At 43.5% G+C, this 20,746-nt stretch overlaps 3 protein-coding genes across 10 annotated transcripts in view; 1 reads left to right on the top strand and 2 right to left on the bottom strand.

Annotated features, from left to right (window-relative positions):
* Positions 1–5,239, top strand: part of LOC118400261 (rootletin-like) — a 26,560-nt gene extending 21,321 nt beyond the window's left edge. For all 4 annotated transcript variants that reach the window (XM_052473468.1, XM_035796935.2, XM_035796937.2 and 1 more), the window contains 3 exons: positions 292–423; positions 3,334–3,507; positions 3,602–5,239. In XM_052473468.1, coding sequence (XP_052329428.1) covers positions 292–423; positions 3,334–3,507; positions 3,602–3,688 — 393 coding nt within the window. In that variant the 3' untranslated portion in view covers positions 3,689–5,239. The remainder of the gene's footprint in view (positions 1–291; positions 424–3,333; positions 3,508–3,601) is intronic.
* LOC118400263 (succinate dehydrogenase [ubiquinone] iron-sulfur subunit, mitochondrial-like) overlaps positions 1–20,746 on the bottom strand; it is a 401,361-nt gene that overhangs the window by 377,384 nt on the left and 3,231 nt on the right. The window contains exons 2-8 of one of the 2 annotated variants that reach the window (XR_008074268.1): positions 17,238–17,371; positions 15,899–15,984; positions 15,386–15,522; positions 15,159–15,275; positions 14,922–15,025; positions 14,659–14,779; positions 13,541–14,539 (exon numbers count right to left, since the gene is read on the bottom strand). Coding sequence is in view for 1 of the 2 variants with exons in the window: in XM_052473488.1 (XP_052329448.1) it covers positions 14,459–14,539; positions 14,659–14,779; positions 14,922–15,025; positions 15,159–15,275; positions 15,386–15,522; positions 15,899–15,984; positions 17,238–17,371 (780 nt within the window). In the remaining variant the exon portion in view is untranslated. Of the gene's footprint in view, positions 1–13,533; positions 14,540–14,658; positions 14,780–14,921; positions 15,026–15,158; positions 15,276–15,385; positions 15,523–15,898; positions 15,985–17,237; positions 17,372–20,746 lie in introns of those variants that run through there. The other variant, XM_052473488.1, reaches the window with a different exon arrangement.
* LOC118400262 (microfibrillar-associated protein 2-like) lies at positions 5,189–11,540 on the bottom strand. Of its 4 annotated transcripts, none has more exons than XR_008074271.1 (10): positions 11,384–11,540; positions 9,589–9,649; positions 9,350–9,400; positions 7,377–7,403; positions 7,154–7,237; positions 6,978–7,013; positions 6,752–6,839; positions 6,582–6,655; positions 6,136–6,438; positions 5,189–5,982 (listed from the first exon to the last, which is right to left on the bottom strand). XR_008074271.1 is itself a non-coding variant. In XM_035796938.2 (9 exons), the coding sequence occupies exons 2-9, from the start codon at positions 9,617–9,619 to the stop codon at positions 6,335–6,337; spliced, it is 495 nt and encodes a 164-aa protein (XP_035652831.1). In that variant the 5' UTR covers positions 9,620–9,649; positions 11,384–11,540; the 3' UTR covers positions 5,189–6,334. The 4 variants fall into 4 exon arrangements, 2 of the variants coding, with proteins under 2 accessions (XP_035652831.1, XP_035652832.1); XR_008074270.1 differs by having other exon boundaries at positions 5,189–6,084; XM_035796938.2 differs by having other exon boundaries at positions 5,189–6,438.

Here is a 20,746-nt window from a genome sequence, read left to right on the forward strand (position 1 = left end):
TTACACTAGCACTGACTTTATTGAGGGGAAAATGTAACTACTTTATTGAGGGGAAAATGTAACTACTTTATTGAGGGGATAATGTACTTCCTACGACTGTAATAGGTGGTTTTCTCACTATCTTGAGATGAACTCATTAAGTCGCTCTGGATAAGAGTGTCTGCTTAGTGACTAAAATGCCAAATCTAATTTTCTATTAAAATGCAGAATTGACTGAATTAAATATGAAATGGACTTTAACCTTTGAGTGGTACTGAGGTGATTGTGACCTTTGGGACTGTCTCTTGTCAGGTGGAGCGTCAGAAGCTGAAGACTGAGGAGGGTAGCAGGCGTCTGTCTGCAGAGAAGGGCCTCCTGGATCGCTCCCTCACCACTGCCGAGCAGGAGCTGCAGAACGCACAGAGACAGATAGCACTGCTACAGGTGGGCAGGGACTAGTAGGGAGAATGTAAACCGTAGAGAAATGTAAAGAAAGGTGAACTTTACTTCAGGGGGTAGCAGTAAGGTGACAGTGACTGTCATGAGATGTGGCTGAGTGTTTCCTCAACATGTGAGTCATCTTATTTCCCCTGCTAAATTAGCAGAATGAATGATGGAGTCAGGCGTTAGTTATTAACTTGACCTTTATTTAGTTGGTTTGTTCTGTGTGGGTCAATGTGGTAATGTTTTCCTTGGCGCACACATTAGTATTTTACTGGGGTCAAACTCAATTTGATAATGCAAAGCATTCATCAAAGTCAAGTCCCATAGCATATGATTGTAAGATAAAAATCAACCCCTCCCCCAACCACCAGTAAACCCCTCATTTACTGAGGCGATTGGCTGATGTTGGTGTACATGTTTTATTTGGCTGCTTTGTGAAAGGAGAAGTTGGTGGATGTAAGAAAGAAAATAACATTTTCTATGGCGAGTGTCTCAATGTCCGGTGTTTGTCTAGTCATTGCTATAATAGAAGACCAGGATCATTTCTACTTTGTAGTTTGTCTGAAATTCTCTGCACAGATAAGTGAGGGGGTTAGTCAGGTGAGATGGTGCTTTTGTTGCAGATTATTGTACTTTCCTCTTCATTAGTTTGACCCTCCCAGAGAGCTTGTCTGTTATTCCCTGAGCTCCGGGGGTCGTGTTCACTTTAAAGCTAAATGAAACCCCATGCAGGCGTGAGTTGGAATCACGACAAAATGGCTGAAGCCCCACAGGCCCTCTGGACCTAAAAGCATCTGCTGCTAGTTAGATGTCTAATGTTGAGCAGAATTGTTTGGCTTGTTTGTTCTTGGTCTGGACCCTGATGGTGTCTGTTACAACTGAAGTTTTATAACAACGTGCACATCATCCTTGACATACATTTTCTACATAAATGACATGATGTAGCCGAGCTAGTAGGCCACACTGTTGAACAGTATTTTACTGTGGAGACTCTTTGTTGAATAGTTGGAATTGTAAGAGTTGTTTCCAGTCCCTTTTTCTGTGATTGTCATTCTAATGGAATACAGAAAGAACCAAAAACAAACTGTCCTCAAACATTTACATCAAAAGTTGCAAAGTTATGAAAAAATACACAAAACATCCACATCAAATTACAGATTTTTATTGATCAAATAACATGGAAAACAACCACTTTTTGTGCAGTATTAATTTAACTTCCTTATAAACCACTTTTTGTGCAGTATTAATTTAACTTCCTTATAAACCACTTTTACACAATATAAATGTTCATTAGTGTATTGTACATAGGCTGGTCATCTAGGTTTGTACCTGTAGACTTTCCATCACCATGAAGATAAACAGTACAGTAATGGAGTACATCAAATGGTTTGTGATGATGTGGCTGGAGCATGGTGCTTGCAATGTGGCTAGAGCATGGTGCTTGCAATGTGGCTAGAGCATGGTGCTTGCAATGTGGCTAGAGCATGGTGCTTGCAATGTGGCTAGAGCATGGTGCTTGCAATGTGGCTAGAGCATGGTGCTTGCAATGTGGCTAGAGCATGGTGCTTGCAATGTGGCTAGAGCATGGTGCTTGCAATGTGGCTAGAGCATGGTGCTTGCAATGTGGCTAGAGCATGGTGCTTGCAATGTGGCTAGAGCATGGTGCTTGCAATGTGGCTAGAGCATGGTGCTTGCAATGTGGCTAGAGCATGGTGCTTGCAATGTGGCTAGAGCATGGTGCTTGCAATGTGGCTAGAGCATGGTGCTTGCAATGTGGCTAGAACATGGGGCTTGCAATGTGGCTAGAGAATGGTGCTTGCAATGTGGCTAGAGCATGGTGCTTGCAATGTGGCTAGAGCATGGTGCTTGCAATGTGGCTAGAGCATGGGGCTTGCAATGTGGCTAGAGCATGGGGCTTGCAATGTGGCTAGAGCATGGGGCTTGCAATGTGGCTAGAGCATGGGGCTTGCAATGTGGCTAGAGCATGGGGCTTGCAATGTGGCTAGAGCATGGGGCTTGCAATGTGGCTAGAGCATGGGGCTTGCAATGTGGCTAGAGCATGGTGCTTGCAATGTGGCTAGAGCATGGTGCTTGCAATGTGGCTAGAGCATGGTGCTTGCAATGTGGCTAGAGCATGGTGCTTGCAATGTGGCTAGAGCATGGTGCTTGCAATGTGGCTAGAGCATGGGGCTTGCAATGTGGCTAGAGCATGGGGCTTGCAATGTGGCTAGAGCATGGGGCTTGCAATGTGGCTAGAGCATGAAAATGTTCTGTACTAGTCCTGTATTAACAGACCTTTACTAGTCCTGTATTAACATACCTTTACTAGTCCTGTATTAACATACCTTTACTAGTCCTGTATTAACAGACCTTTACTAGTCCTGTATTAACAGACCTTTACTAGTCCTGTATTAACAGACCTTTACTAGTCCTGTATTAACAGACCTTTACTAGTCCTGTATTAACAGACCTTTACTAGTCCTGTATTAACAGACCTTTACTAGTCCTGTATTAACATACCTTCACTAGTCCTGTATTAACATACCTTTACTAGTCCTGTATTAACAGACCTTTACTAGTCCTGTATTAACAGACCTTTACTAGTCCTGTATTAACAGACCTTTACTAGTCCTGTATTAACAGACCTTTACTAGTCCTGTATTAACATACCTTTACTAGTCCTGTATTAACAGACCTTTACAAGTCCTGTATTTGCAGACAGATATAGACATAATCAGCACAGGCATATTTTTTATTCTGTATCCCCAAACTACTATGCCATGTATTGTTGACATACCTCTTGTTAGCACCTAGAAAACTACTCTTACCCTAAATCTCTGACTTTGTGTTTCTGTGGCCCAGTGATTAACACTCCTCTCTATCTGTTTATATGTCTCTCTGTGTATCCAGGCCCAGCTGGCTGAGATGGAGCAGTCCCACAGTGAGAGTGAGAGCTCTGTCCTCCAGCATGATGAGGTGCTGCGTGAGGCGGAGAAGCTGAGGGTCGCCCAGAGGGAGTTAGAAAGGATTCTGGCTGCCCGGGACAGAGCACACCGCCACCGTGTCAAAGGCCTGGAGGAGCAGGTATGTACACGCACAAGGTTAGAGGTTAAAGGGCAAGAAGACAAACCATGAATGTCTGTGTGTCAGTCCCTGACCCTCTCTGTCCGCCCCACAGGTGTCCACTCTGAAGGAGCAGCTACAGCAGGAGATGAGCCGTAGACAGCCCTCTCTACCCACCTCCCTCATATCTGGGGGGAACTGAGCACTGAGCAGTGCTCCCTGTGTCCCTCCATGGGTACTACAGCCCACTAACAGCTCCAGAACGAGTATCACATCATCAGCTCCTCTGTCTTGACACACGCCTCTCCTCCTACTCAGGGAGAAAGTCAGCGACACCACGGGAGGAGACTGTGGGTGATAAAAGTGTCATCCAGCACAACAGAGGAATGAGATCCTCATCTCTGCCAGTATATACAGTTGACCAGGGTTCCCTTCCACACACACCAGCACACAATGGGAGAACAGTCTGAGTCACTGTTTGAGCACTAGGCAACAAATTGATCAGTCCTATGAAGAAACTACTGTACCGTCCATCTTGCTAGTATTTGGTTGAGATTGACCCAACTAGTTTGCCTGGACTAATAGATGGACACTATTATATGTAGAGCACGTGATATAGACATGAGATGAAATATTTATGTACTGTATGTGTGTACTGTTTGTGATTTTAGATGTGTGTGTACTGAACAAAAATATTAATGCAACAATTTCAAAGATTTTACTGGGTAACAGTTCATAGAAGGAAATCAGTCAATTGTACTAAATTCATTGGGTCTTAATCTATGGATTTCACATGACTGGGCAGGTACACAGCCATGGGAGGGCGTAGGGCCACCCACTTGGGAGCCAAGCCCAGCCAATCAGAATGAGTTTTCCCCACAAAAAAAGCTTTATTACAGACAGAAATAATCCTCAGCACCCCCCATCCCCCTCCTCAGACGATCCCGCAGGTGAAGAAGCTGGATGTGGAGGTCCTGGGTTGCACGTGGTCTGCAGTTGTGAGGCCAGTTGGATGTATTGCCAAATTCTCTAAAACAATGTTGGAGGCAGATTATGGTAGAGAAATTAACATTTAATTATTTGACAACAGCTCTGGTTTTTGCAGTCAACATGCCAATTGCACACTCCCTCAGAACTTGAGACATCTGTAGCATTGTGTTGTGTGATACAACTACATTTTAGTGGCCTTTTATTGTCCCCAGCACAAGGTGCACCTGTGTAATGATCATGCTGTTTAATCAGATCCTTGATATGCCACAACTATTAAGTGGATGGATTATCTTGGCAAAGGGGAAATGCTCAGTAACAGGGATGTAAACAAATGTGTGCCCAATTTGAGAGAAATAAGCTTTTTGTGTGTATGGACATTTTCTTGGATCTTTTATTTCAGCTCATGGGACCAACACTTTACATGTTGCATCTTATTTTTGTTCAGTATACTTGTAACAAACTAGAAATAGCACAGATAGAAGTGCATTATTGATAACTATTAGGATTATGTATAGGGTTGAATGCACATGCATCAATCATGTGGATTTGAAAATGAGGGAACAGTTGTGTATCTGGAAGATATTAATGTTTATCAAGGATCTTTGACTACAATGCCTGTTTGTTTGAGTCCATGACAACCAGCTCAACAGGGCAGATTGATCCGTAGTGCCAACAAACAAACTCATCACAGTAAAATCACTCCAAGCTGAAGTTGTAGTAAAAAAAACATTTATTTTCTCCTCCATTATAGTGAAAGGGTTTTACAAAGCAGTAGTACAGTAACAATTTATGAGCCGCCACTTCTTGCCTCTGATATGTGAAACTATGCACTCACTGCAAGGTCACCAGCCACCGTAGCTCTAGTCATGTGGCCGACCGTGTTACACAAAAACACTTTCAGGAGAGATCAGGCGTCAGGTCAGAATCCGTCTCTTCAAGTCTGATTGTGGATGCTCGCCACCCAGGAAGTGCAGAGGCAGTGGGATGATGATTGAGTGCTGATAATGCCTCTGTTGTTGAGGTCAGTGCACAGTGGCTGCCACTCTTGCTGTTCCCTCACTACTATGACTGATTTCAACAAAGGTACAGTAAACAACAACAAACACCACACAATGATGTAGAATATAGGATACAGTAAGGCAAAAAAAACAAGATCAAGATTGTTTTCTGTGCATCTCTTGAGTGCTGATTTCAATTCCTTAGCACCAGTATGTTAGTGATTTTATAGCACCAGTTATGTTATGTTATACAGTCATCAATGTTCTGTTGTATATGAAATAATATGTTTAGACATACACACATTCTACTGATCCCACCTTGCATTATGTATAATTCTGAAAGAGAGATGAAAAAAGGGATGACGGGGAAAGTCACTAGAGAAGTAGAGAAAATAAACAAATAGGAGTTTTTTGGAACCAAAGATTATGTGGAATACAGTGGAAGATTAGGAACAGGAAAAGAGATGGGACAGAGGAAGAGAAGGGTGTAGGGGGTGGGATGTGGACCCTAAGAGATGGGACAGAGGAAGAGAAGGGTGTAGAGGGTGGGATGTGGACCCTAAGAGATGGGACAGAGGAAGAGAAGGGTGTAGGGGGTGGGATGTGGACCCTAAGAGATGGGACAGAGGAAGAGAAGGGTGTAGGGGGTGGGATGTGGAACCTAAGAGATGGGACAGAGGAAGAGAAGGGTGTAGGGGGTGGGATGTGGACCCTAAGAGATGGGCCAGAGGAAGAGAAGGGGGTGGGATGTGGACCCTAAGAGATGGGACAGAGGAAGAGAAGGGTGTAGGGGGTGGGATGTGGACCCTAAGAGATGTGGCAGTATTTGGGCTGGAGTTCTCTCTGATGTGTCCATCTTCTCAACAGCCTCCACAGCTCTTCCCACAGCTGCTCCCCAGTGACCCACACTGGCCACTCACCGCCGCTACACCACAACGAGAGAACTGGTCACGGCACATGTCAGCTACAGAGAAAGAGAGAGAGAAGGGTTACAGGTTTGCTCCTGTACTGTCCGTGTCCATGTCTGAGTGTGGGTGTGTGTGTGCTTTTCTTTATTAGGGACAGTGGGTTGTGCACCATGAACCAGAAAAAGTGTAGGCTGACCACCTCTTAGCAGCTCTTCATGCGCACACACGGTCCTGACACACACCTCCTTGTTGATCACATACACCCTTCGCAAGCTGAGGAGAGAGTAACGGGGTTACAGTGTGATATTGAACACTATATAAATCCACTGTCAATACCCTCATGATAAAAACTAAGGTGCAGTAGCATACCTGTAGAAACAGAGGCTATTCAGACACTGTTTGCATGGCTTGTGAATAGAGTAGAGTCTGGTGCAGGGGTACTGCTCTTCTCGGCAATCTACACAACACAAAACAAGTGAGCCATGCAAGAAAAAACATACAACCCTATAGATATCGCAATAATACTTCAACACAAAGCCAATCATTCATTAATCACTTTACACACGGGCCCTCTCTCTTTCCCTATGTTTCTTACCTAGGGGGCCAGGTTCTGTAGGCTCTGTCTCTGGCTCTGGAAAACAAAACAGAAACTCAACTCCCATTGAAATGGAATACTTCTGTTAATGTGACAACAGAACATGACAGTGGGTGGAGATGTTGTACTGTAGATAATACATGTAGAAGAGTAGATAATAAGAGGTTGGTACGTACCAGATGGACCAGGACGTTCTGGCTCAGGGAATGGTCGAGGACCATGTAACAAGACCTGCTGCTGGACATCCGTGTCAGGATTCTCTGACAGGGAGAGAGAGTTTTCAGTACATCATCAAAGGGCAGAGAAACTTTCTACATCAGTTTATCAAAACTACGTTTTTATCAAAACTGATGATACAACCAGAGTAATATAGGTAATAAGCTCATACAAGTATCTTACCAGGAAAATAATCAGGGTCATAGTCCTCTGTGAAGCAAAATGAACAACGGTAGAGTATGAGATATGCTTTTGTTACATTGACTGGTAACATATGAAAAGCTTACAACAAACAGACGGACGGACGGACAGACAGAGACAAGCAAGCAAACCTTCATGACAGATGACTAACAGAGATCTACTCAAATACAGTGGGGATTTTGACCACCTGCTTTCAAAATTGAGAGGAAATGTATAGGAGATTGTCTTTATGCATTCCTTCATATTCAAGATGTTAGCAAATTATGAAATAGTAAGTGGTATTTACAAAAGACTAGTGACATTATTTACACTACATGACCATTATTTACACTACATGGCCTGCTTGTCGAACATCTCATTCCAAAATCATGGGCATTAATATAGAGTTTCCCCCCTTGGATGCAATAACAGCCTCCACTCTCCTGCTGCGGGGCCTCCATTCAGCTACAAGAGCATTAGCGAGGTCGGGCACTGATGCTGGCTTGCAGTCGGCGTTCCAATTCATCCCAAAGGCTTTCGATGTGGTTGAGGTCAGAGCTCTGTGCAGGCCAGTCAAGTTCTTCCATACCGATCTCGACAAACCATTTCTGTATGGACCTCGCTTTGTGCACGGGGGCATTGACATGCTGAAACATGAAAGCCTTCCCCAAACTGTTGACACAAAGTTGGGAGCACAGAATCGTCTACAATATATGCTGTAGCGTTAAGATTTCCCTTCAATGGAACTAAGGGGCCTAACCTGAACCATTATTCCTTCTCCACCAAACTTTACAGTTGGCACTATGTATTGGGGCAGGTAGCGTTCTACTGGCATCCACAAAACCCAGATTTATCCGTCGGAATGCCAGATGGTGAAGCGTGATTCATCACTCCAGAGAACGCGATTCCACTGCTTCAGAGTCCAATGGCGGCGAGCTTTACACCGCTCCTGCCGATGCTTGGCATTGCGCATAGTGAACATAGGCTTGTGTGTGGCTGCTTGGCCATGAAAACCCATTTCATGAAGCTCCTGATAAACTGTTCTTGTGCTGGCGTTGCTTCCAGAGGCAGTTTGTAACTCGGTAGTGAGTGTTGCAACCAAGGACAGATCATTTTTATGAGCTACACACTTCATCAGTCGTCGGCCCCGTTCTGTGATCTTGTGTGGCCTACCACTGTGGGACTGAGCCGTTGTTGCTCCTAGACGTTTCCACTACACAATAACAGCACTTACAGTTCACCAGGGCAGCTGTAGCAGGTAGAAATTTTACAAACTGACTTGTTGGTAAGGTGGCATCCAATGACGCTGCAACGTTGAAGATCACTGAGCTCTTCAGTAAGGCCATTCTACTGCCAATGTTTGTCTATGGAGATTGCATGGCTGTATGCTCAAATGTGGACACCTGTTAGCAACAGGTGTCACTGAACCCACTAATTTGAATGGATTTCCAAATACTTTTGTATATACAGTGTATTTATTTGTATTTTACTTATTTTATCCTCATTTTTACTAGGTAAGTTGACTGAGAACACATTCTCATTTACAGCAACAACCTGGGTAATAGTTACAGAGGAGAGGAGGGGGATGAATGAGCCAAATGGAAATGTATAAGGTTTTCTCTCTCCTCCTCACTGTCAGTCTACCTCCACACAGGACCCATGGCCCAGCGTCGTCCGGGTTGGGCCGGTGTGGGCCGTCAATGTAAATAAGAATTTGTTCTTAACTGACATGCATAATTAAATAAAGGTTACATTTAAAAACGTAATTTAAAATGGAGAGCACATGAGTCTTCCTACTGCTCTCCATGCCACACACAGGACATGACATGTTTCCACCTGCCTGGTCAAATTGAACATTTGTCATGGTTTACCTTCAGGGCAGGTAGACAAAAGACCAAATGTGGTGAGACAGTACTGAGTCACTGTGTGTTTGTACACATGGACAGATAGTGTAGTAATGACATGGATGAACTCACCCAGGAAAGGAAAGGGTTCTTGGTAGAGTGGGGGCTGGGCTAGCAGAAGGACTGTTGAGGCAAAGTTAGCTAAATGTTTAGGCAAAGGAGCTGGACAAGTGTTTTGTGGTGGTGCTAAGCACAATGTGAAAAACAGTATTGTGTAGAATGAGTATTAGGTTGGTCTATTGTTGTGTGTACACTACAGTAGAGTTGTGTATGTTGTGTATATTATGTAGTGTGCAGTGTGCTAGACTCACCTGGCATGGAGAGCAGTAGGAGGACTCTCATGGTCGTTTTCTGTGTGGAGGTAGACTGACACTGAGGAAGAGAGACCTTATACATTGTCAAATGAGTTACTGATTCCAAGTGATATAGAGATATCTGTCACATAGTGTTCACGCGTCATAGATGTATTTCTATGTCACTTTTCAGAATCTTTACCCATGAGCCTCTTGTCTTTTCCCTTCCATCTCTCCTGTCTTGCATTCTAGCCTCACCTCTTCCCTTTCCCTGGACTCACCTCCCCTCCACCTCCTCCACTCTCTCCTTCATTCTGCCCTGCCCTGGCCCCATAAAGTAGGGGGGAAAAGGAAAACTTGGACAGAAAGAATGTGGCACGTCTGTCTTTCTTAACAATCCCTCTGTTTTTCTCCTTTTCTCTGTTCCACTGTGAAACGCTCTAAAGCAGACAGACCAGTGGCTAAATTCCAGGAAAATAACCACTGAGCCCCTCCACCATCTTCTATATCCCTCTCTCCACGTCTCTCATTTTCCCTCTGTCACCCTCTGTCATTTCCCTTAACCACTCCCCCTCACCTCTTTCTCTCTCTCTCAAGAAGAGAGCACTTTTCTTGTAGAATAAGCAAATACTCCTCTGCTTCTGCTTAACTGTACTGCACACAATCAGACAGTCCAGCTTACGTGGGTTTTATGCACTTATCGTGTGATCATCCGTATGTGTGAGTGTCATCACATATGTTTCATATTATGAGGTGTGTGGCATACATGTGCATATGATTGGATGTAATGTGTGAGTGTACATGTATGTATGAAGGTATATGTCACCAAAGTCTGTGTGTGTCTGTGTGTTCAGACATTCCTCTTGTGCATCACAGTGGCTATTGGAAACCATATGTTTTCACAGCACACATCTGGGAGCTATTACACCCCCCTCCTCATCCCCATTTCATTTCTCCCCCTCCCCAGCCCCCCCTGAGCCCCTCCCCCAAAGCATAAGGACTTGGGAACAATGCCACCATGAAAGGGGAGAGCCATGTCTCTCCTTATCTTTCCTCTCATTCCTACTAAACAGTTTGTTTGTTTTCAAGTGTTATGTAAAATGTTAAAAAGTGCATATAATTTCCCTCCATCTCTCTCCCTGGCTCTAATCCCCTCCCCTCTCCCTATAATACTCTTTAATATCCCTCATTCATTTTCTCCTTTTCCTCTGTTTTATTTATGTTGGCCAGCCCCTCTCCATTGTATTGTCAAGGCCTCCAGCAATAACCCCACCCCTGGAGTGCAGATAGCCCCATCCAGTATAAACAGACGACCAATAAACAACCTCAAGTCAGTTTAGAACAATCTTTAAATAAAGTACCATTCTGAACAAACCTCAAGTCAGTTTAGAACAATCTTCAAATAAAGTACCATTCTGAACAAACCTCAAGTCAGTTTAGAACAATCTTCAAATAAAGTACCATTCTGAACAAATTAAATTATTAAAATACTTGTCAAATAACTACATTCCATTAGACCCAACCATGTCGTGAATTGCGTGATTTGATAAAAGTTGTAGAGGTAGGCTATAACTTCCAGTACTGATGATGGATACATACTGTATATGCATATTTCATATCGCACACCACCATGACAAATGGTTAAAAACTCCACAACTGTAGCCTACCTACTACTCCCTTGACCTTTGAATTAAAATATTAAAATTAATAAAAATAAGCGCACATGATTACAAATACATTTATGCTGGTTTTGCAATTATTTAATATTTGGACATATTCATTTTAACAACTTGCATCAATTTGTAGCTCTTACCTCGTTATTTTTCTTTTCTCCGGTGATCCGCAAGTCTCATGCGTCCGTCTTCAGCAGTCTGACCGAGCGCCACATTGTAACGCCCCGCCTTCAAGCCCCCTCTCCCCACCTCTGTCTGTCCCATCGCCCACTCCCGCCAATCACAGTCAGGAGACCATGGCACTGACTGACTGCACATAAACCCCCTAACCTTCAGGATGGATAAATAGTTTTGAAAGCAGTAGACTGTAGACATGATTGATTCTAGTGGCCCATTTTGTTCTCCCTTTTCACTACGAGTGTGCATGTCTCTCTACTCCAGGATTAGTCTGTAAAAGGCTGACAACTAGAGGACATGGACTGAAATTCCACACACGTATATGACACAGTGCACTAGCCTAGTGGGTCAATTTCTGCAACAACTAATAGCGATTAAGCACTCCACTGTTTTGGTTCCCTGGTGACAGCAAAGTGCTGCATCTCGCTCATCTCAATATGTCTGGTGCTGCCCATGGCAACGTCATTTTGCAGAGAGCACCTTTAAAAAGTAAAATACAAACTGCAGGACTGACAACCAGAGCATGCAAAGTTTAATAAGCAAAGCAGGGTTTTTTTGTTGACTTGAGCTGATCTTAAAACCAATCGACATTTTAATGCTGTACATGCTTCTTCAGCACTCCACAATGAATGTGATGTTAAAAATGTATTTTAACAAAATAGTATAGGACAGGCAGCATGTTTGATCACAAGCAGGCATAATAACCAGCGATACAACGGTAGGCATTAAAGCATTACATTTATTACACATTAAAATAAAGACTCCCGTTATATATATATATATATATATATATATATATATATATATATACTCACAGTTGAAGTCGGAAGTTTATATACACTTAGGTTGGAGTCTATTAAACTCGTTTTTCAACCACTCCACAAATTTCTTGTTAACAAACTATAGTTTTGGCAAGTCGGTTAGGACATTTACGTTGTGCATGACACAAGTAATTTTTCCAACAATTGTTTACAGACAGATTATTTCACTTAAATCACAATTCCAGTGGGTCAGAAGTTTACATACACTAAGTTGATTGGAAAATTCCAGAAAATTATGTTATGGCTTTAGAAGCTTCTGATTGGCTAATTGACATCATTTGAGTCCATTGGAGGTGTCCCTGTGGATGTATTTCAAGGCCTACCTTCAAAATCAGTGCCTCTTTGCTTGACATCATGGGAAAATCAAAAGAAACCAGCCAAGACCTACACAAGTCTGGTTCATCCTTTGGAGCAATTTCCAAACGCTTGAAGGTACCACGTTCATCTGTACAAACAATAGTACGCAAGTATAAACACCATGGGACCACGCAGCCGTCATACCGCTCAGGAAGGAGACGCATTCTCTCTCCTAGAGATGAACATAATTTAGTTTGAAAAGTGTAAATCAACCCCAGAACAACAGCAAAGGACCTTGTGAAGATCCTGGAGGAAACCGGTACAAAAGTATCTATATCCACAGTAACACGTCCTATATCGACATAACCTCAAAGGCTGCACAGTAAGGAAGAAGCCACTGCTCCAAAGCCGCATAAAAAAGACAGATTACGGTTTGCAACTGCACATGGGGACAAAGATCGTACTTTTTGGACAAATGCCCTCTGGTCTGATGAAACAAAAATTGTACTGTTTGGCCATAATGACCATAGTTATGTTTGGAGGAAAAATGGGGAGGCTTGCAAGCTGGAGAACACCATCCCAACCGTGAAGCACGGGGGTGGCAGCATCATGTTGTGGGGGTGCTTTGCTGTAGGAGGGACTGGTGCACTTCACAAAATAGATGGCATCATGAGGTGGGAAAGTAGTGGATATACTGAAGCAATATCTCAAGACATCAGTCAATAAGTTAAAGCTTGGTCCCAAATGGACAATGACCCAAAGCATACTTCCAAAGTTGTGGCAAAATGGCTTAAGGACAACAAAGTAAAGGTATTGGAGTGGCCATCACAAATAATATATAATAATAATATATGCCATTTAGCTGACGCTTTTATCCAAAGCGACTTACAGTCATGTGTGCATACATTCTACGTATGGGTGGTCCCGGGGATCAAACCCACTACCCTGGCGTTACAAGCGCCATGCTCTACCAACTGAGCTACAGAAGGACAAAGCCCTGACCTCAGTCCTATAGACAATTTGTGGGCAGAACTGAAAAAGTGTGTGCGAGCAAGGAGGCCTACAAACCTGACTCCGTTACACCAGCTCTGTCAGGAGGAATGGGCCAAAATTCACCCAACGTATTGTGGGAAGCTTGATGAAGGCTACATAAAACGTTTGACCCAAATGAAACAATTTAAAGGCAATGCTACCAAATACTAATTGAGTGTATGTAAACTTCTGACCCACTGGGAATGTGATGAAAGAAATAAAAGCTTAAATAAATCACTACCATTATTCTAACATTTCACATTCTGAAAATAAAGTGGTGATCCTAACTGAACCAAAGACAGGGAATTTTTACTAGGAATAAATGTCAGGAATTGTGAGTTTAAATGTATTTGACTAAGGTGTATTAACTTCCGACTTCAACCTTATATAGTTTTGATGGATGAGCAACAGATATACATATTTCTTGTCTGTGAATCCATCACCCTCAACTCAAACCCACCCACACCAGACCAAACAATGGGAATGAACCATCATTCTAGTGAAGTTAGCAGGTCATGTCTCACATCTCTCCCAACTGTTCCCTTGGAGTCCAATTTTTTATTTTTTTATTATACCTTTATTTAACTAGGTCAGTTCAGAACAAATTCTTATTTTCAATGACAGTGAGTTAAGGGGCAGAACGGATTTGTACCTTGTCAGCTCGGGGATTTGAACTTACAACCTTTCAGTTACTAGCCCAACACTCTAACCACTAGGCTACCCTGCCGCCCCAGACCTACTGTTGGATGATCGTCTCGAGAGATGTAGTGCTGGAGTTGGTGAAGTTCACAAGTGTGCAGGCCCAGTACAACTCACTAGTAGGGCATCTTAATTGTAGATTAATGTAAAGGGGGGGTGGGGGGGGGTCAAGGGTCATGACCCCAGAGTTCAAGCAACAGCTGATTTCTTCTCCTTGTAAGTGGCCATCATCTTCTTAATCTCTGCAATTGCCTTCCCTGGGTTCAGGCCCTGTAAGAGTAGGAGAGAGGTGATGAATTTGACAACAATGAGGAAGTAGAAGTGAGTGCTAGTGAGCAGTGAAGTTTACCCTTCGAAGGGAGGAGTAATATTTATTAGACCGAGGTTACCTTGGGGCAGGTCTTAGTGCAGTTCATGATGGTGTGACAGCGGTAGAGAGAGAAAGGATCCTGCAGCTTGGAGAGACGCTCCTCTGTGAACTCGTCTCTCGAGTCGATCATCCAACGGTAGGCCTGGAGAAGGACAGCCATGTGAGCTCACAAACAGTCCAAGGTGCATACGCACATTCACTCATCAGTGTCCCGTTGATCAAAATACAACAACTCTGAATCAAACTAGTCAGACTAATCTAAACTCATACACAAAAGCACAGGCCTGCATGAGGACAGCAGGTCCCAGGTACTTGTCTCCATTCCACCAGTAGCTGGGGCAGCTGGTGCTGCAGCACGCACACAGAATACATTCATACAGCCCGTCCTGACAGGGAGAGACAGGACAGTAAAAAAGAGAGCACAGAAGACATTTGGACAAAATGGACACAGTTGCAGCACTCTGTTCAACCATCTAAATTCTGCTCATTGTCAATGAACCAGAAGTAATTTGAGTGTACCAGTTTTTGTCTGTCCTCCACAGTCTGATGGTACTGTTCCTTTCCCTCATTTGTCTCATCCTTCTTCTTCAGGTAGGGCTCGATTGACTTGTACTGAGCATAGAAATTACTCATGTCCTGCAACCAAAAGAACACCATCACAAACTCATTCCAACTTTAATGTGGGATTGACAATTAAAATAATACAGCCAGTGTGTGACAAGCTTGTATGGAATGATGATACTCACAGGGACCAGATCTTTGACCACATACATGTGTGGCAGAGGGTAGATCTTGGTAGCCTTGCTGGTGTTGGTGTCAATCTTGTTCAGACAGGCCAGTGTGTTGCCTCCATTGATGTTCATTGCACAGGATCCACAGATACCTGCACCATAGCAAACACCATACAAACACTGCCTTACTCACATTATATGAAGTTGCAAAAGGAACGGATCCGTGTTATTTTTCCTTGACTGGGGCATGTCCATTGGAGGATAGTCAGTCACTAGAATAAACCTGATCTGGTATCACCACTGGACAACCTGTTCTAAGATAATTCCATCCTGGACACTTTCCAACCTTGACGACATCTAAATCCCTAATGTAACAAAAACACAGTAAACCAACATTTAAGAACACCAATCCCAGCTGTTCTCTCACTCCCCAAAGAACATTAGTGATTCACCACTAGAATCATCTCATCCATTTCCTCTATTCATCAGCATCCCCAAAAATAACCCTACTTCCCTCCACACACTGACCCTCTCTGCAGGAGCGACGGAAGGTCAGAGTGCCGTCCATCTCATTCTTTATCTTGATGAGGGCGTCCAATACCATGGGGCCACAGCTGTGGAAAGGAGGGAAGCAGACAGTCCACTTATTGTTAAGAACCTCATCTGTACACTGAAGATGTATGAGAACAGGATTGACACCTATATACTGAACAAAAATAGACCCACCCACTGGGGAGCAAGGCCCAGCCAACCAGAATTTGTTTTCCCCCACAAAAGGCCTTTATTACAGACAGAAATACTGCTAAGCACCCCCTCAAACGATCCCACAGGTGAAGAAGTCGGAAGTGGAGGTCATGGTTACACGTGGTTTGCGGTTGTGAGGCCGGTTAGACGGACTGCCAAATTCTCTAAAACGACGTTGGAGGCGGCTTATGGTATAGAAATGAAGATTCAATTATCTGGCAACAGCTCTGGTGGAAATCCCTCCAGATGGCATGCCAATTGCACACTTACTCAAAACTTGAGATATCTGTGGTATTGTGTTGTGTGACAAAACTGCACATTTTAGAGTGGCCTTTTATTGTCCGCAGCACAAGGTGAACCTGTGTAATGACCATGCTGTTTAATCAGCTTCTTGATATGCCACACCTGATTATCTTGGCAAATGCTCACCATCAGGGATATAAACAAATTAGTGCAAAAACATTTTGAGAAATAAGCTTTTTGTGCGCATGGACAATTTCTTGGATCTTTTATTTCAGCTTATGAAACATGGGACAAAGACTTTACATGTTGCGTTTATATTTTTTGTTCAGTATACTATACAAATACATGCTATGATAGTACTCCAGGGTATTTTTTGTCACAATGCCTCATTGCCAGAACTGAGCCAACAGGATTGGACAGATGGAGAAAGAACAGGAAGAGGACTGGGAACCTGTCCAGAGTATCAGGGTTATCCTCCTTAATTCCATATGAAGGGTGCTCATGATTCACTCTCGAACAAATCCAAATATTTGTCACATGCGCCGAATGCAACAGGTGTATACTTTGTATACTTTTATACCAATTTGTAAGTCGCTCTGGATAAGAGCGTCTGCTAAATGACTTAAATGTAATGTAAATGTACCTTGAAATGCTTACTTACAATACAAGCCCTTCCCCAACAACACTCAGTAAAAAAAATAATAATAATAGGAAATAGCACAGTACCTTAACAATAATGAGTCTATATACAACGAGTACTCCATCACCAGCAAACACAAGGGGAGGTCTGTACTAACAAGATCTGAAACTGATAAATTACAAAGTGCCTGTTCCAATAACCTAATGGAAGTGTTCAACTGATAAGGCGGGCTGTACTCACGTGTTGAGATCAACCTCAAAGGTCTGCATGCGGGGCTTATCCCCAACCGTGTCTGGGTCCCAGCGGTACACCTGGAACTTCTTGACTCTGGGCTGGGGTGCTGTGGCCGCCGCTGTCTGGGCGTACCGAACTGCCTGAAGTAACAGAGGGGAGAGAATGAGGAGAGCTCAGCCTGTCTGTCATGAACCACATTACAAGCTGTGGGATTGAACAACTTCTTCATGACTGACGACTCAATGCTCCTGGTAGAAGAATGTGTATTGCCAGTGTCGAGTGTATACACAACATTAAGAACACCTGCTCGACCAGGAGAAAGCTATGATCCTTTATTGATGTCACTTGTTAAATCCACTTCAATCAGTGTAGATGAAGGAGAGGAAACAGATTCAAGAAGGATTTTTAAGCCTTGAGACATGTGTATATGTGCCATTCAGGGGATGAATGGGCAAGACAAAAAAGGTAAGTGCCTTTGAACAGGGTATGGTAGTAGGCGCCAGATGGTAGTAGGCGCCAGGCGCACCAGTTTGTGTCAAGAGCTGCAACCTGCTGGATTTTAATGCTCAACAAATCCTTCTTTAACCTCTCTCCTCCCCTTCATCTACACTGATTGAAGTGGCTCTAACAAATGATCCCTTGTTGATGTCACAACTTCCACCTGGTCTGTCATGGAAAGAGCAGGTGTTCTTAATGTTTTGTATACTCTGGTCATATACAAATATAAACAGGGTTTTAAATTATTGTTTAGTTAAATATATCTGTTTGGGCTTTTTGCAGTCTACAAATGATTTGTAATTATGTTCCGGCCCCCTGATTATATGCTAAAGAAAAGATCTTCAGCCCATGGCTAAATCTAATTGATGATCCCTGGTATATAACACATACTGGGGTATTTTGAAATACCCATGGTTTCTTTCTCAATACAGTTTATATATACACTGCTCAAAAAAACAAAAGGGAACACTAAAATAACGCATCCTAGATCTGAATGAATGAAATATTCTTATTAAATACTTTTTTCTTTACATAGTTGAATGTGCTGACAACAAAATCACGCAGAAATGATCAATGGAAATAAAATTTATCAACCCATGGAGGTCTGGATTTGGAGTCACACTCAAAATTAAAGTGGAAAACCACACTACAGGCTGATGTAATGTCCTTAAAACAAGTCAAAATGAGGCTCAGTAGTGTGTGTGGCCTCCATGTGCCTGTATGACCTCCCTACAACGCCTGGGCATGTTCCTGATGAGGTGGCGGATGGTCTCCTGAGGGATGTCCTCCCAGACCTGGACTAAAGCATCCGCCAATTCCTGGACAGTCTGTGGTGCAACGTGGCGTTGGTGGATGGAGCGAGACATGATGTCCCAGATGTGCTCAATTGGATTCAGGTCTGGGGAACGGGCGGGCCAGTCCATAGCATCAATGCCTTCCTCTTGCAGGAACTGCTGACATACTCCAGCCACATGAGGTCTAGCATTGTCTTGCATTAGGAGGAACCCAGGGCCAACCGCACCAGCATATGGTCTCACAAGGGGTCTGAGGATCTCATCTCGGTACCTAATGGCAGTCAGGCTACCTCTGGCGAGCACATGGAGGGCTGTGCGGCACCCCCAAAGAAATGCCACCACACAACATGACTGACACACCGCCAAACCGGCCATGCTGGAGGATGTTGCAGGCAGCAGAACGTTCTTCACTGCGTCTCCAGACTCTGTCACATCTGTCACATGTGCTCAGTGTGAACCTGCATTCATCTGTGAAGAGCACAGGGCGCTAGTGGCGAATTTGCCAATCTTTGTGTTCTCTGGCAAATGCCAAACATCCTGCACGGTGTTGGGCTGAAAGCACAACCCCCACCTGTGGACGTTGGGCCCTCATGGAGTCTGTTTCTGACCGTTTGAGCAGACACATGCACATTAGTGGCCTGCTGGAGGTCATTTTGCAAGGCTCTGGCAGTGCTCCTCCTGCTCCTCCTTGCACAAAGGCGGAGGTAGCGATCCTGCTGCTGGGTTGTTGCCCTCCTACGGCCTCCTCCACGTCTCCTAATGTACTGGCCTGTCTCCTGGTAGCGCCTCCATGCTCTGGACACTACGCTGACAGACACAACAAACCTTCTTGCCACAGCTCACATTGATGTGCCATCCTGGATGAGCTGCACTACCTGAGCCACTTGTGTGGGTTGTAGACTCCGTCTCATGCTACCACTAGAGTGAAAGCACCGCCAGCATTCAAAAGTGACCAAAACATCAGCCAGGAAGCATAGGAACTGAGAAGTGGTCTGTGGCAACCACCTGCAGAACCACTCCTTGATTGGGGGTGTCTTGCTAATTGCCTATGATTTCCACCTGTTGTCTATTCCATTTGCACAACAGCATGTGAAATCTATTGTCAATCAGTGTTGCTTCCTAAGTGGACAGTTTGATTTCACAGAAGTGTGATTGACTTGGAGTTACATTGTGTAGTTTAAGTGTTCCCTTTATTTTTTTGAGAAGTGTATATATATTTAAATTGCTTCATGGCGATCCACTCGAGCAGCACAAGAGGTGATCAAGTTACACTTGAAGTTCACTACTGTTTGAGAGGTAAATATCTTATCACTGTAAATGTCACCTGTGACCCATCATTCAGGGCTTTTTGACCCCCACATTTAAAACTTTTAGGGGGGGGCTTGCCTGTTTTACATGTTATTTTGTCATTAAAACATGTCACATCAGTTTGCAAACAATGTAATTATAGCTATATGAGCGGTGCTCATCGGCCACAAACATTACACAAATTCAATAATGAGTGGTTTGGAAGGAATCAGTGACTGTGGCTAACTGCAAGCATTGCAAAGCAATCACTAGCCTGCTATTCAGTGGAGTGGCTGTGTGGTCCCAAATCTGGGATTAAGGGGCTCTTTTCCAAGTTTAAAATTATAAACATTCAACATTGGCCATGCTGTTAATGAAGCATGATTTGTGCGGCTTTAGTGAGTTGAAGACAACTGGGAAGTCAGGAATAAACAAGCTCCAAATGGGAAAATACGTTTTGAACTGTCTTCCATCTCGGAATTGTAAATCCATCCTCTTTCTAGAGCAACAACCTGAAGATCAATGACGTCATCATGATCCCCCCCGCCATCCTCCCCGAGTTCCCAGTTGTTTTGAAAGCACCATAAACAGAGAATGCCAGACTTTTATGACAACATTTGCCCACCAAGGACCACCGCACCCCCTTCCTGTTCAAGTGAGCACAGGACAACAGAGGTGAGTCCAAAAATGTATTGCATGATGCTGCACAAATTATGTAATATGCTATGGAAATATTTATACTGTAGATAAGAAATAATACTAAGTGTATGTTGTGTAGTAAGATGTTAGTAGTCCATGTGACTCACCCTAATAATTTGGTATATTAACCCCTCTTAATTTCACATATTGTACTGACTTGGTGCTGCACATGTAGCCTATAACCTGTTTTAGAGAAATGTAATCGAATATTGTGAGAGCTTTCATTGTCTGTTTATA

The sequence above is a fragment of the Oncorhynchus keta genome, chromosome 21, assembly GCF_023373465.1.
Source record: "Oncorhynchus keta strain PuntledgeMale-10-30-2019 chromosome 21, Oket_V2, whole genome shotgun sequence".
Taxonomy (NCBI): domain Eukaryota; kingdom Metazoa; phylum Chordata; class Actinopteri; order Salmoniformes; family Salmonidae; genus Oncorhynchus; species Oncorhynchus keta.